Here is a 16980-nt window from a genome sequence, read left to right as displayed (position 1 = left end):
TTTACTCAAGTAAATGTAGAATTCCAGACTTTTTCTTGTACCAGAGTACTTCTACATTGCAGTATTGATACTTTTACTTAAGTAAAACATTTTGAGTACTTGTTCCACCACTGCAAAATAATAATAATAATCTTTATTTATGAAGCCCTTTTTGAAAACAGCGTTACAAAGTGCTTTACAATGGCAAGATATAAACCATCCAGGTATAAACAACAACAGTCAATTAAAATTCACAGGTAAAATTAAACCAAAACATATATATACTGTAAACGTACATACGCGCATACATAGTATATTGAAAGTAACACAAATGAGTCAACCAAATGTGCAAGGCAAGGGTACTAAAATCTAAAAGGCCTCGGTATACAAATGCGTTTTCAGGAGCGATTTAAAAGATGACACTGACTGTTAGCTAGCCTTAAATCCTCAGGCAGGGCATTCCAGAGCCTGGGTGCCCGATCACCCTTGGTGATGAGGCGCGTCTTGGGAACTACCAAGATAAGGGAGCCAGGCCTTGCAAGGCTTTAAAAGTCATCAGTAAAATCCATTTGTACACTCTCAGAGTTACAAACCTGTAAGAGCCCCACCAAGGACTCTTGGAGGTCTCCGGACCCTACTTTGAGAACCACTTTCCTAGACCTAGACCACCGATTACGCATGTTTTGAACAATATGTTTTGCAAAGTGCAAAATCAATTCTATTGAATTTGAAAAAAAGTTTCTATTTGAGGACTTTTAACTTATAAGCAAACAAATGAATTAAATAAAACTAACCTTAACCCTAACCTCACAGAAACTATACTTAAACGTAACCTCAAAACCACGTCCACCTGGGCAAAACACCGGGAAAACAGAGAGACAGAAATTACTAACACAGTATGATGTAAGAAATATGTTGTTGTTATTGTTGTTGTCCAGTTGCTGTATCAGGAGACAAACCCGGGCATAAAGTTCGAGTACAGTGTCAAGAAGAGACGAAAGACAGGAAACGAGGTCATTGATCCTGTCTACAGGTGGAAATATGGGGCGTGGACAGGCTGCAGCACCACCTGTGGGTTAGGTAGGTTGGTCAAAATTAACCAAATGAACCCTAGCGTCCCTATTCTGGGCATGTCATGATAGGCGAACATTCGGTGTAACATTCATTGCAAATAGCAGATCTACAAGCCCACAGGGCGATGCGTTGTGAGCTTGTAGATGTAGATAGTTATTTTCTAAGAGATTTTTTCCCAACCAGGGGCCCATGGACATGGTTATATGCTATGTTTGTTCTGTTCTTTGCTATAGGTCAGCAGCACCAGCCCATACGCTGCTTTGAGATGGATGTAGGGGTTGTGGACGAGTCTCTATGTGATCCAGACATCAGGCCAGAAGACAGACACAGGAAGTGCAAGAACATGGAATGTCCGGCCAGGTCTGTACTATCAGTCGCTATTGCTGTATTTGATAATTTGATCAATGCTCCTACTATGCCACTGCAATGGCAATACACACAGGAAAAAATATACATACCACAGATATGAAATAATAATAGTTTGTTGTGTTGTCTGTCTATATCAGTGGTTCTCAATGGGTGTGCCACTGGTGTGGCGTGAGACAAGTCCAGGTGTGCTTTGGGTTTTTGTGGGAAACACATTATTATTAGGAGTATACTATACAAAATGTTATGATTATTATTAAAACATTTTACTATATTGATTGATTGAATATTTTATTAGGCAAATGTGTAAATGTATAACAGCACAGTTGCATCTAAAATACTTTGTCTAAAAGGTCCGTTCATAGAAGTCCTTGCGATCTTGTTTCCAACGAGGTCCTTGGTATTCAGTATCATGCGTAACCACGCGAAAGTGCTTGACCTTTTTATTTGGCATTAGTAAATAAGAATAAACATTTATCCAGTGATAAGTGGCAGTCTGTTTGCATTATGTATCTAGCTATCTAGCCTCCAAACTAAATGTTGAAACAGGTGATAACCTATTCTGTCAAGAATGGCTTGGCAAGTTGGACGTCATTGGCTGCACAGTGAGGGCACTTGCTCGACTAGAGGCTCACTCAGACAGGCCTCACGAGCCTCAATGCCCCTCAATGGTGCGCCTGCGTTGTTGGTTTGCATGGAAAGTAAACTAAGTACATGTACTTAAGTACTGTACTTGAGAGTATTTCTCAGAGGCAAATATTGTACCTTTACTCCACTACAATTATTTGAAAACGTATTTACTAGTTACTTTGCTGAAATAAATGACTATATTAGAAAAACATACATTAACTGCTTCAGCCCTATTTTATACATATGCTATTTGAAAATAGCCGATCTACAAGCTCACAACGCATCGCAACGCGTTGTGAGCTTGTAGATCAGCTATTTTCAAACATTAGTACTTTTACTTTTGGTCCCTTTTAAGTATATTTTGATGCCAATACTTTTGTACTTTTACTCAAGTAACATTTTGAACACAGGCCTTTTACTTGTAAGTATTTTTATATTGTGGTATTGCTACTACTTACTTAAGTAAAATATCTGAGTACTTCTTCCACCACTGGTTTGCATATGGTTGGCTTTGCAGCGACATTCACCCTCACTTCATCTTCCTGTCCGACTCTCTATTCCTTCCCCCCTCAGATGGTGGGTGGGGGGCTGGCAGCAGTGCACGGCCACCTGTGGGTCAGACGGGGTGCGTAAGCGGACGGTACTGTGTGTCCGCACCGTTGCCGGGGAGGAGAGAGTGCTGCACCCCATGGACTGCAAACATCTCCTCAAACCCAAACCTGTGGTTCCCTGCAATAGAGATGTGCCTTGTGGACAGGACTGGGCTGTTGGAAACTGGGAGGAGGCAAGTGTTCTCTGTTTCCTCTCATCCTCTATGTTCAATTTCTATTGCCTCCTTGTTTTTATTTCTGACTTATGTCAGAAAAGAACCTCAAAGTGTCACTTACATTGTCCATTGTTTTTGTCCTATATTTATCCTTCAGGGTTCAAGGCAGTGTTGATTTTGACAGCAAATTTTGATTTAGTTTTAGTCATAGTCTTTTGAATAAAATTCCATTTAGTTTTAGTCATATTTTAGTCATCTGAGATGTTTTAGTTTTAGTCTAGTTTAGTCGACTACATATCATAAGATTATAGTGGACTAAATCTACAGTTGATTTAGTCGACTAAAATGTATTTTGGCGGTGCCTTGATGGCATCCTAATGGCTGATTTTACAGTTGGCTGCATGCTGAAAATAGCCGATCTACAAGCTGCGGCGCGTTGTGAGCTTGTAGATCTGCTATCTACAAGCTCATGAGCGCAACACCCGAGCGCAAACAAACATAAAATGACTTGTCTTAGTTCTACTGGATCTCTTCTCCACTAGTCCCTCACTAACATTTTAGTCTAGTTGACGAAATTGTCAATATATTTAGTCTTAGTTTTAGTCATCATAGCTTAGTTTTTATTTCGTTTTTATTTCGTTTTCGTCAGTGAAAAAAGGTAGTCGACGAGCATTTTTCGTCATAGTTTTTGTCGACGAAATCAACACTGGTTCAAGGTTATTCATTTGTCAAATTCGCATACAATACAGCAGGTAGCCACATTGCAGGCTGTGAAATTCTTGTGCTCTGAGCTTATAGTACGTGTTTTTCCCAGGATGGCTGGCGAAGACTTCACCTGAGATGGCCTATGATTGGCTGAGACAGGGGGAACGGAGCACATGTTTTGCTTCACGAGATAAATTGTGGTGTCCATCACGAGGCCATCTGCTGTTTGGTGCTGGCACTCACTCACAAGCCTCAGGGCCTCGTTTTCGGCGCACCTGCCTTGTTGTCAAGTGATTTAAAAAGGCGCGCATTTGTTGTAAAACTTTGCACATACGCAGGATGTAGATACAATCCATAGTCAAATAAAATAAAACAAGTCTGAACCAGCCAAGAACCACATATTTTGGTGCAATCTGCAATATACTATACTATACAAAAAGTTATGAATTATTTGTGTATGTACTATATCAGTTCTAGTGTGGACTAATATCCCAATACAGAGTCAAATTCTATTACTTAAAATACTTAAAAATCTTATTCTAACCATTTTCAACCTGGCATCCCCATTTTTGTGAGTTGTATGTATGCAGGACGTTGAGCTAACAAAAAAAAGTGCTCCTCTTCCCCAGCCATCCTTGCAAAAACAATATAGCTTACAGTACCTCAACAGTGTGGAAAAGATACATAAAATAGATAGATAAAATCCAAAATAAAATAAAATAAGAAAAAGTTAAACTAGTCAGGATAAAAAAAAGTAAGTAAATAAATTAAAATAAGTACATTTATACTAGTGTATAGCAGCTATCTTATACACTAGTATAAATGTACCATAGCTATACTTTAGCTGATCCAGTGCTAATGCATTCCCATATTTAAGAGGTTACATGTGGACTGTGTTCTTTCATCCCTGTAGTGTCCAGTGACATGTGGAGGCAGTGTCCGCTCACGGACCATCAGTTGCACCCTGGCACCAAAAAGGACCTGCGACCTCTCAACCAAGCCACGGTCCAGGTCTTTATGCGCCCTGCAGAGCTGCCCGAACTCGAATCTCCGCAGGCGACCCGGGTCTCCCCCTAAATACCGACGCATCTACCCACCGAAGGTCCACTCCACCAGGCATCCCGTCACGCAAACCCGGCACCCGGAGACGACAACCACGACAACAACCGAGAGGCCGACGAGCAGGGAAACCACAACAGCTTTCGTCCCCACCGCCACAACCCCCGAAATCATAGACATGGATGATTATGAGTTCGATCTCATCGTGAGGAGAAACGGCAGCGGGGGAGGCGAGGACGAAGGTTTTCTCCCGACTAAAACCAGTCCTGGCGAGAGGGATGACCACAAGATAAATCCAGGACAGAAAGAGATGGAAAAAGAGGACGAGGAAGAGACCGGGAGCACACCAGACGTGCCGATGTATACCCCCGGTTATGACTATGTTGTGGAGGACAGGCCAACAGAGGAGGAGGCCATTATTGACCTGGATGTCAGCACCACAGCAACATCACTCAGGACTCCCGTTAAACCCCTCACCACAGTAATGACACATACTGTCGCCACATCCAAGCGGAAACACCCGCGCACCACTGGAGTTCCCACCACAACCACCCAACCCACATTACATACCAGTACTGCTACATGGGCCGAGACCACTCACCGCTCTCCCCTCCCCACCCCTTACGTCCATCCGTACCTACGCTGGATTCATAGGCGACTCCGCAGCACCCCTGTGCCCAAGGAGCCGTCGGTTACAGCCAAAGCTCCTTACAAAGCAACACAAGCTCCAAACCTCGCCACGAAAAGAGCAGTCACCGCCACAGTGACGCCCCAATCCACTGTGAAGATTATTACACTTAAGAAGCCCGCTGAGCTTCCCAAGAGAGGTGGCTCGGCCCCTCGCTCTAAAAATCCCACCCCCCGCTCCAAAGGCTCCTCCCATCGCCCCAAGAGCTTGAACCGGAGGCAAGAGCAAGAAAGTCCCGCGGTCACCTCCACCAGTGGCTATGGCAACCTGATGGCCAGAGAGACAGTCAGCATGGGGGTCTTCTGGGTTGCGGCGAACTGGAGTGAGGTGAGGTCCATCATGCTGAGTCATCTTAGAGGACTTCAATCAATCAATCAATCAATCAATCAATCAAAGTTTATTTATATTGCACGTGTATGTTTCATACATCAAGTGCAGTTCAATGTGCTTCACAGAATAGGTTAAAAAATAAAGATAAAAAACCTGGAGGATAACAACAAATAAATAAAAAATATTTAGAAATAATACAAATAGGAAAAACTAAAACTATAAAATTCAATATAGAAAGCTAGAGAAACCTAAAAAGCAATACTAAAAAGGTGTGTCTTAAGATTTTAAAGGGGCAGTTCACCCAAAACAACAAAAACAAATCGCTTACTCAGAGGGCTATCTATTGATTCCGGGTCAGTTAGATATCTCACGATTTAGATTTGGGAACATCTTCAGCTTCAGAACATTTTATTTATAAAATGTACAAAGTAAATACATCTTGGCGTACAGGCTCTGCTATACATTACATTACTCCCTGCTCAGCACATTAGAAGACAACCATTTAAAACCAAGGAGATATATACATCTATAACAAACCCCCACAGGGGGAAAACGCAACCTTTAGGGAAAGCAGAGCCTACTGATGGTGCTGGGGTGTTGATGGAAGCAAACAAAGTGCATACAACATGGCACTGACAGCAAGAGGAATGAATGAGGTGAGCTTAAATAGACCGCCAAGTTGGTCAGCTGCTTGATACGTCACATACAATCGCTCACATAAACATAGTGCTGCACATGCGTGTAAACCTCTCGAGTGCCTCTGCCTGAACTAAACCTCTCTGCCTGAACTAGCTCGCAGGCTACGCATCATTTCGTTTTGGTGTGATTTGTTGAGATTCCTGCCTCAATGGCATTTGTACCGCTCAAAACACCTGTATGTACAGTATTGTAGTGAAACAATGTCTTTATTTATGTCTCATTATTTATGTCATGTTGGTGTTGAACTTTTCAAATGTAATTATTTGGGCAAATTGAGGGCCACAAATAACTACGGCAGAAATATATTTGCTCTGTACTTGGTCCTCTCTTTTTCTCCCTCTCCCTCCTTGGCCCCCAAAATAGCAGACCTACAAGTTCAGAACACGACACGTTGTGACACGTTGTGAGATCTGCCACTTTTGGCGAATGTTCCCCTCAGAATAGGGATGCTCGGGAGTGGTTAAAGGAAAAATATGTTTTTTTTTTTCACAATATGGATGAACACCACATTTAACAATTTCTACCAGTATCATTTTTAGAACATTGTAGAATTTCTACTTTAGAATCATTTACAATTCCTACTGTGTGTCATCTGATCTCATCTGACACTATTCTGTACAGCAGTTCATTTCATGTGTCGCTGACACACAGATAGAATCCAAGTAATGATCTGTCCCTCCTGCTGCCCCCCTAGTGTTCTACATCGTGCGGGATAGGTGCGGTGTGGAGGTCAGTGCAGTGCAGCTCCCATCGTGTTGAGGACTGTGCCAATCTGCAGAGGCCAGAGCCCGCCCGGACCTGTCACCTACGGCCCTGCGTCTCCTGGCTCAGCAGCAACTGGAGCACGGTCAGTAATCTTAGGTCACCTACAGTACAGACACGTGGATTTGAGGATTAGACTTCGCCTTTGATTTGTTTTTTTAGTTTTTTCAGTTAAAGGGATAGTTCACCCAAAAAAGGACATATTTTCAATCAATTACACGGCACCCCATGAAGCCTTGAATTCATGGAGATCTTTTTGTTTTTGGCGCATTCCTAAGCCAATCATTTGATGACGGGCGGAAACACTTTGAGTCTCCTACTGGAGCCACCGCCGGTAACCAAATTATTGGCTCGGGGCGTCCGCTGGCCTAGTGGTCCAGGCGCATACCACATAAGCTGGTAACAGCGTGTCGTGGGTTCGACTCCCGATCCCGACAACCTTTGCTGTATGTCTCTCCCCCCATCTCTCTCCCCATTTCCTGTCAGCCTACTGCCCTGTCAAATAAAGGCATAAAAGCCTCCAAAAATATCTAAAGAAAAAAAGAATCTCCATGAATCTCCATGGGGTGTGTAATCAATAGAAAATAAGTCATTTTGGGGGTGAACTATGCCTTCAAAGGGCAACTTTCACCTGGACAGAGATGAAGCAAGGACCCCCTACTATGTACATATTGTATAAAATTGTGTTGCAGTTTAAACTTTTTCATTGATTTCATAGATAGCTTCATAGACTTGTTTGGCAGCACTATCATCAGTGTTTGTTGTATTCATGTTCATTTTGCTGAAAATAGCCAATCTACAAGCTCACAATGCCTCGCAGTGCGGGCCGTTGTGAGCCTGTAGATCTGATATTTATGGCTAATGTTCCCCTCAGAAAAGGGATGCTAGGGACACACAAAAAGTAAAAAATATCCATGAATTCAAGTCTCCATGGGGTGACTAATCGATAGAAAAAAGGTATTTCTTTGGGTGAACTATCCCTTTAACTCTGTATATCCTTGGCCCCCTCCCTCTACCCCAAATCTCTTTTTCTGAAATACCCGATCTACAAGCTCACAACCTGAGCTCACACATTGTGAGCTTGTAGATGGGCTATTTCAGCTGAATGTTCTCCTATTTTTGCCGAATGTTCACCTATTATGAATGGCGACGCTAGGGTTCAAGTGGTTAACCTGAATTCTATTGTCCGATGTGTCGGGAGATCTCCGCTTAGCCTATAATAAAAGGATGCATTCCTCGTGGAGATTTTCCAGCACCTTTTGAGAGAGAGAGCTCTCAGCACGTGGAACAATTTCAGAAGCATTACACAGTGTGTCAGATTTTGACATCGCAATAGAACAATATGATCAGTTGGAACAAGGATTCAGGGATGGGCTTCACCCTCACACTGCTCGTGTTTGTACAGCTGTGCAGTACGACCGCTGTCTTCCACTGCGGCCGTGTCTTGCTCAAGGGCAGTGGTGGAAAGTAACCAAGTACATTTACTTAAGTACTGTACTTAAGTACAATTTTGAGGTATTTGTACTTTACTTGAGTATTTCCAATTTCCAATACTTTTACTTCTACTCCACTACAGTACATCTCAGAGGCAAATATTGTACTTTTACTCCACTACAATTATTTGAAAACTTGAGTTACTAGTTACTTTTCAGATATAAATTATGATATTATGAAACATACATTAACCAGTTTAGCCCTATTTTATACATAGGCTATTTGAAAACAACGCGTCGCATCGCGGCGCGTTGTGAGCTTGTAGATCTGCTATTTTCAAACATTTTAGTACTTTTACTTTTGGTACTTTAAGTACATTTTGATGCCAATACTTTTGTACTTTTACTGAAGTCAATTTTGAATTCTGGGACTTTTAATTTGTAACAGAGTACTTCTACATTGCAGTATTGGTACTTTTACTTAAGTAAAGAATTTGAGTGCGTTTTCCACCACTGCTGAAGGGCACCCACGCAATGGTGGTTGAGGAAGAATTCTCATTTCCCCATTGGGATCTCTCCAGCCAGTCCAGGGATTTGAGTTGGCAGCCTCCCGGTAGCAAAAGCAGCTTGTCCATAATCCCCAGGCTCGGCCTTCATCTCCTATTCTGTGTTCTGCAGTGTTCAGAGGATTGTGCCGTGGTGGGCCGGAGGCAGCGTGACGTTCAGTGTGTCGACTCCCAGAGTAACCGTCCCCTCAGACCCTTCCACTGCCAGGCCCTGTCCTCCAGACCGTCCAGCACCATGTCCTGTCCCTCCAAGACCTGTATGCCCTGGAACACGTCGCCCTGGGGACAGGTAGGGGTGCACTTTAACTCACTTCAATGTCTGCTGAGTATGGGCTGGGCAAATTACCCTGTAACCTATATTTAGAACTAATAAGCGCCTTAATATTGCTCATCTAGGTGAATCGAATAATCGAGAGGCTGTTTTTTTTTTCTTTCTCGAATCGACACAAAAACATTCTAGTATTTTTTTTTATAATCGACTAAATTGAATTGATTAGTCTGATTAACCACTTAACCCCTGTATTATACTTCTTTGTACAATGGTGGTGTACAAAAATAGTGAATATAGCATATCTACAAGCTCACAACGCATTGCAATGTGGCACGTTGTGAGCTTGATCTGCTATTGTCACCATTTAAAAAAAAAAATCCTTCACTAACCATAATCAAGGCAAAATGTTCGTGTACAAACATGTACAAATAATGTACATGTTTTTAATAATGTTCATGTCAATAATTTGAAGTCATGTCGCCCAGCCCTACTGCTGAGATTCTGCACTATTGGTGCCACAATGTATTGTCGTATCTTATTACATCTACCAGCCTGCTAAACCGCAGTTTATGCCTCAATTTACGACAGTATCTTTCCGTACAACTCTACTTACCTATAGAGATATAGGACAAATGTTTTGATTTGAAGAAGCTGAAAAGGTGCGTCTTCACTCATACATTTGTCCTCTCATTTCATGATATACTCAGTTACGCGTTCCACATTGTTGCTCTCCAGTGCAATGGTTCTCAAACGTTTACATTTCAAGGTCTCCCCTTGACAGTATTGGGAACCAAATGGACCCTAACGGGTCCATTTGGTTCCTTTGTATACTGTCAGAGTTACAGACTTGCAAGGCTCAATGTAGGAACCCAAGGAGTCCCTGGAATCCACGTTGAGAACCACTGCTCTAGTGAGTTAACGGAATCACGTGAACCCTGTCGACTTCTTCTTCAGTGCTCAGGCAGCTGTGGCGAAGGACTCAGAGAGCGCCTGGTGTTCTGCCCGGAGCCCCAGCGCTGTAGCGCCCCACTGAGGCCAAACAACGTCGAGTCCTGCAGGCTAAAGCCCTGCTCTCACTGGGACCCCCAGGACTGGGAGGAGGTGAGGTGGCGGGGGGGGGGGGGACATGATGCGGGGACACTGGATGTTTTTATACCACTAACACCCATTGAGGCCGATTCTGCAAACGCCTTCTAAATCAGTGGTTCTCGCGATTTCAAGAGTTTTCAAAAATCTTCGAAAATAGCAGATGTACAAGCTCGCAGCGAGGCACAAACTTGTATATCTGCTATTTTTGAATAGCGAACCCAAAAACCTAATATGACACAGATGCTTTCCCGGTTTTAATGGGTTAAAACGTGAAATGTTTTGTGTGAACAATATGTACTGTAGGCACGCTAATGGTTACAATAGTCATGAAAGCAGATCTACAAGCTCACAACCTGCCGCATCGCATCACGATGTGTTGTGAGCTTGTAGATCTTCTATTTTCACTAGATTTTAAATTAGGCATACTGTACGTAAGTGATTAATTCATAATGTCCATTTTCCCCCCGTCCTAGAAATGTAGTGGAGTCCAATGTACAATATTTGTCTTTGGTGTAGTGAAGTGGAGTGAAAGTCATAAGTATCCAAAAAAATACAAACACTCAAGTAAAGTGCTGATCCTCAAAAGTAAAGTAAATGTACTTTGTAACTGTCCAACCATTGATAAGAGTGGACTAAAATACATGTACGTGTGTGTGTGTGTGTGTGTGTGTGTGTGTGTGTGTGTGTGTGTGTGTGTGTGTGTGTGTGTGTGTGTGTGTGTGTGTGTGTGTGTGTGTGTGTGTGTGTGTGTGTGTGTGTGTGTGTGTGTGTTTACAGTGCTCTGTAAGCTGTGGCGGGGGTGTGCAGCATCGTGAAGTGAACTGTGTGAGTGAGGAGGACTCGGCTCTAATGCCAAACTTCCTCTGTGAGAAGATGGACCAACCACAAACACTCAGGAAGTGCAATATGCAGGAATGTAAGACCAACACAGGTATGCCAGCAACACTGCCTGCTAGGGCGCGGCGAGATGACTCAGTACTTTTGCTTCGATTGTGGTTATATAAAATAGCAGAACTATGTTATGAGCTTGTAAATTGCCTATTTTCCCTTTTCTTTTTGCTACCCACCGTTGCTCAGCAAAGTATAATACAGGGTTAAGTGGTTAATCGGATGAATCAAGTCAATTATAAAAAAATCTGTTAGATTTTTTTCATGTTGATTTGTTGATATATTCTTTTATTACATAAAATGGATGATTCGATTAGCCTACATGAGCCAGAATAAGTGGTGATTTATTGGTTCTAAATATCGGCTTTTGACATATTTCCGGTTAATTGCCCAGCCCTACTGCCTGTCCCTCTGTGCCGCATGCTTTCACAATACAACTTTCAGCAGGCGATTGCATGCCAACAGTCAGTCCTCACTGTGTGCATTGCAAAGCACATCTGATGTACATTACAGCCTCTTCTTTGGTCTTCTGTGTCCAACAGGTCCAGCGTGCAGGAAGAACAGCATGACGTCCCGCTTCTGTGACAAGTTGAGACTCTTGGGTCGTTGCTCCCTCAGGTCGGTCCAGAGACAGTGCTGTGTCACCTGTGCGGCGTAGACGGAAATCACGCACCCCCATCATACACTAACTGCTACATCCCCCCCCACACCCCCCCCCCAAGCAGTGGTGGAAAAAGTACTCCATTGTTTTACTCAAAGTAAAAGTATCAATACTGCAATATAGAAATACTCTGTTACAAGTAAAAGTCCAGAATTCAAAATGTACTTGAGTAAAAGTACAAAAGTATTGGCATCAAAATGTACTTAATGTACCTAAAGTAAAAGTACTCATTATGCAGAATGTCCCATCACCCAGTTTTCAAATGTATACAAATCTTTTGAAAATAGCAGATCTTCAAGCCCACAATGTGTCGCAGCTTGTAGATCGGCTATTTTCAAATGGCCGAAATGTACATGGCGCTGAAGTGGTTAATGTACAGTATGTTTCGTAATAATAATCTAAATCTACAAAGTAACTAGTAACGAAAGTTTTCAAATAATTGTTGTGGAGTTAAAGTACAATATTTGCCTCTGAGATGTAGTGGAGTAAAAGTAAAAGTATTGGTAATTGGAAATACAGAAGTAAAGTACAGATACCTCAAAATTGTACTAAATAGTAAATATACTTAGTTACTTTACACCACTGATTGCAAGTGGGCCCCCAAATAATCGGCAAAACAATAATATCTTTATGATAATATATCATTGACATAAAATGATTTCATGTAAGAAGAAATGTCATGGTATTTATTCTATAAAACCTTGGGTTTTTTCATTTTGATACAGCTAAATAGGAACTTAAAATATACCATGTTGGGTTCCTTTGAATCAAGTCGTAACTCAATCGAGTGATTTGATCATTCAAATAAACATTCTCTCAGCCGAATGAATGGCTGCCGCGTTGAGTGGTCAGATGGGTGGGCCGGCGAATGCCGTCAAGATTTTCAGGTGGGCCCTGATCCAGAAAAGGTTGGGAACCACCGCACTATATAACTGCTGTGGCCCCTTTCTAAACTACAGTAGCTCTTTGGATTTAGCTGACACTATGATCAGTAATCCCACCCCCCTCTTCTCTCCCCCCCATAGACGCACACTGTTAACCCATTCAAACCCAGGAACGCATCTCTGTCATTTTTAGATTTCTTTGGGGTATTCGAAAATAGCAGATATACAAGCTCATGCTATGAGCTTTTAGATCTGCTCTTTTTTGGGGGAAATCGTGGGTCTTTGAATATATATATTTTTAGAGGAAACATTTGTATCTGGGGATTCTACATATGTCTTTTTGAGAAAAAAAAAACGTATGTTGCTATAATATCGTTGGTTCTCAAAAATGACATTTATTTGGCTGTGGACCCTCATCTCAAAATATTTTGTTCCAGGGACCCCCAGAAGTTGTAACAGAGTTAAAAATGTTCACTTTAAAAAATATATATTCAAAGATTTGCACACATTTTCACGATTTAAAAAAAATTACGGCACGGCACTGAGTGCTGCGCTATGAGCTTGTAGATCTGCTATTTTTGAATAGCCAAAGAAATAGCCAAAGACACACGGACGCGTTCCCGGTCTTAAAGGGTTAACATCTCTAAAGCAAGGTGATTTTGGAGCATCCTTGTAGTGTTTGGCATGCATTATGCCCGTGCCACCTCCTGCACCAGTATACTTTTGCTCATAGTGTTATCAGCTGTGCTGTTGTTTTGCTTCAGTCTAAAAGTTGCACATCCTTCTATGGGTTATGTAAGGATTCTTTACTTAGTCATTTCTTTTGGAAAGGTTATTTTGTTTGTTTGGAATAACATCTAAAACTAAACCGTAGTGAATACATGTTCAAAGTACAGCAAAAGTTAAATTTAAAGTAGTAGTTCACCCCCAAAATGACTTTTTTTCTATCAATTACTCATGGATATTTTTTTAGTTTTTGTCGCATTCCTAAGCCAATAATTTGATGACCAGCAGTGGTTCCGGTAGGAGACACAAAAGAGTCTCCTTTGTGTCTCCTACCGGAACCGCTGCTGGTCATCAAATATTTTTTGAAAATCTTGCAACATTTTGCCTATAATGACATGCCCAAAAATAGGGATGCCAGGTTGTTTTAATGGCTGACTGCTCTTGCGGATGGCCATGTCAAGGTGATCAGACTGGAACATTTTAAAAGCGAGGTATCACTTTGAGAGCAAGAGACCCTTGTTTTCTGCTGTATTCCAATTACAGATCAGGGTGGCTCTAACCACAGTTGTCTATTAGCCTTTCTGTCTGAGAGGCAGAACATTTAAGTGAAATAATTGCTCTGTTTGCTGCTTTCCTACTTTGGTGAATGTAGTTCAGAGTTCTAGACTAAATGTGAGTTTCTAGAGCTGTTCAGATGGATAAGCCACCAGTCAGTATTATTAACCACTTATACCCTATACTTTGTTGACCGGGGGTCCCTACTTGGCCCCCTCCTTTTTTCCCCAGTACACCCCAAACCTCTGCCGAAATAGCAGATCTGCAAGCTCTCAACATGTTACGCTGCATTGTGAGCTTGTAGATCGGCTGCTTTCGCCAAATGTTGACCTATTATGGCAATCCCAGAATAGGAATGCTAGGGTTCATGTGGTTAACATTGAAAGTGGGCAGAGATCAATGATTGCTGGTTCTTAACATTTCAAAGTGATTTAGTGATTTAGTAGGAATAGAATAGCTACACTAGTACTGGTTAAAAACATCTCATCCACGGTTCTTCTATTGACAGTTAAAGTTTTTTTTCCCCAAAATAAACAAACATCCTGCATCCGCATCTGTGTCATTTTAAGATTTCTTTGGCAATTCAAAAATAGCAGATATACAAGCTCATAGAATGCTGTGCTATGAGCTTGTAGATCTGCTTTATATATGCATATACTTTTGGGTGATCCTTGACGTGGAAAAGTTGGAGCAGCACTGATATAGCAACATACAGGAATAGAAAACATTTTTAGATATGTATTTGGTGGACTTGATGGACCCCCATTTCAAAATGTTTTGTTCCAGGGACCCCCCAGAAGCAAAGATTTGAGTTACAAATGTTGACGTATTGTATGTAAAAGTATATATATTCAAAGATTTCACGATTTTTCTAAAATAGCAGATCTATAAGCTCGTAGCACGGCACTCGGTGAGCTTGTATAGCTGCTATTTTTTAATAGCCAAAGAAATCTTAAAATGACACAGATGCGTTCCCGGTCTTAATGGATGAATCGTCCGGTACCTGATTGTTATCAGGTGATTCTTTTTTCCTATTTCCTCATTGGTGGGGGTTCACCATCAGTTGAACGAATTCTATTCAAGCAACTATTCATTTGTTTTCCGCGTACCTGCTCTTCAGTCATAACTCATGATGTAGCACAAATGGCACATTTCTTATTATTTTGTTAGAGGGCCTACTTACGTCTGTTTTATACTTTGTTGCGCGCTCACACCGAAAATAGCAGATGTATACGATCGCAACGCGTCGCACTGTTAAATGTCGTGAGCTTTTAGATCTGCAATTTTCGATGCAAGACACAGCCAAATATAAATCAGGCTTTATAGTTTGGACTGGATGAGGCTGAAGCTGTGATGTTTTATTTTTATTTTTTGACAATCATAGTTTTTCTCATTCTGTTATTGGGGGATAACATATGGTACTGTACCGTCTTTGCTCAGTTGGAAAAAACAATGAAAACTATGTGGATCAGCGGTGCTTGTCATACATGCTGTGGTACTAACAAACAGTCTTAAAGGGCCTGGGGTTCATATTTACTACTATTGCGAAGTAAACTGGTGAATATAGACTGTAAATATAGCATTTTGCCATTCCTCCCTATATACTGTTAATAATAACAACGTCTATGTTTTTTATACTACATATTTTGTCTAGTTTTTTTTGTTTGTTTTTTTGTTTTTCTGTTCAAGTAGTGCTCTTGTTTTCAGAGCTGGTGCTATGTGTTTACACCAGGGGTCTTCAACAGGGGTCCGTGACCCCTAGGGGGTCCTCAGAGATACTGCAGGGGGGGGCGCCAAATCTATTTGTGATAGGAACTTTTAATTTCTTAACCACTTGAACCTCGCACCCCTATTCTGGGGGGAACATTAGCCGAAAATAGCTCACAATGCGTCTGCGACGCGTTGTGAACTTGTAGATCTGCTATTTTCGGCAAAGAGGTTTGGTGTAGAGGGAAAAAAGAGCAGACCCAGTACAGAGCCAACGGTCAACTTTACAGAATATTGATGGTTTAAGTCGTTGAATGTCCAATATGTTGTGGGGGTCCCTGCTTCATCTCTCTCTCAGTAGGGGTCCTCCTTGGCCTGAAAAACGTTGAAGACCCCTGCTTTACACTATTCTGGGTACAAATCTCTGTCAATTGTAGTTTAGTCAGTCAACTGCAGAACCCACACACAGTTCTGCGGTCCAACCTGTGGTGCTCCTCCTCTTTTGTGAGATTGACCAATGAGAATGAGGTGTTGCGGGTCATCACTCTCTCTGGGCCTAACAGAATTGGCCACTATGTTTATGATATTGTACAGGCTTTATTGTTGTCACACATGCTTTACCTCTACATCTCCCGCAATAAATGTAATGTTTAAAAGTGTTTGTGGAGAAGGTGCTTCGTTCGTGTCTGATCTTGTTTTTTCCCCTCAGTGGTTTGAAATATTACGAACGACAAAAGCCTGAATCCTTATTCTCTTTTGAACGGAAATTAACCTCTTTTGTTGCTTAGAATCAGCATTTTACATTGTTACAGTGCCACAACAATGGCATGGTACTGGTTACTACACAATTAACATTTAATGTTAAAGGTAGCATTCTGACGCTTGTCGCTTGTAAACAAAGTCCAACAGAAAACTACACAACTAACATTTAAAGTTAAAGGTAGCATTCTGCCGCTTGTCGCTTGTAAACAAAGTCCAACAGAAAAGACACAACTAACATTTAAAGTTAAAGGTAGCATTCTGACGCTTGTCGTTTGTAAACAAGTCCAACAGAAAACAGTCATTCCCTGCTAAGCTGTACGTTAGCGTTGTAACTGCAGTCCGCCGTTATTTTACTTGCCCTTTCAGGTGTCCTGATCCCA

The 16980-nt window shown here is 41.7% G+C and overlaps 1 protein-coding gene and 1 long non-coding RNA gene across 2 annotated transcripts in view; both read left to right on the top strand.

Moving 5' to 3' along the window:
• adamts12 (ADAM metallopeptidase with thrombospondin type 1 motif, 12) overlaps window positions 1-13853 on the top strand; it is a 41010-nt gene extending 27157 nt beyond the window's left edge. The window contains exons 16-24 of the mRNA XM_084055714.1: window positions 918-1059; window positions 1287-1413; window positions 2623-2833; window positions 4434-5594; window positions 6991-7143; window positions 9170-9346; window positions 10283-10429; window positions 11195-11348; window positions 11848-13853. Of these exons, the coding sequence (XP_083911840.1) occupies window positions 918-1059; window positions 1287-1413; window positions 2623-2833; window positions 4434-5594; window positions 6991-7143; window positions 9170-9346; window positions 10283-10429; window positions 11195-11348; window positions 11848-11963 (2388 nt within the window). The 3' untranslated portion in view covers window positions 11964-13853. The remainder of the gene's footprint in view (window positions 1-917; window positions 1060-1286; window positions 1414-2622; window positions 2834-4433; window positions 5595-6990; window positions 7144-9169; window positions 9347-10282; window positions 10430-11194; window positions 11349-11847) is intronic.
• A 102-nt stretch (window positions 13854-13955) lies between these two features.
• On the top strand, window positions 13956-16497 carry LOC311044271. Its single transcript, XR_014600668.1, has 2 exons — window positions 13956-15656; window positions 15699-16497. It is a non-coding gene; the product is annotated as an uncharacterized lncRNA (long non-coding RNA).
• The last annotated feature ends 483 nt before the right edge of the window (window positions 16498-16980 follow it).

Source organism: Gymnoscopelus microlampas, assembly GCF_963454915.1.
Source record: "Gymnoscopelus microlampas genome assembly, chromosome: 4".
In the NCBI taxonomy this organism is placed as follows: Eukaryota; Metazoa; Chordata; class Actinopteri; order Myctophiformes; family Myctophidae; genus Gymnoscopelus; species Gymnoscopelus microlampas.
Note: the sequence above shows the minus strand (reverse complement) of the source record. Positions and strands in the feature narration are given on the sequence as shown.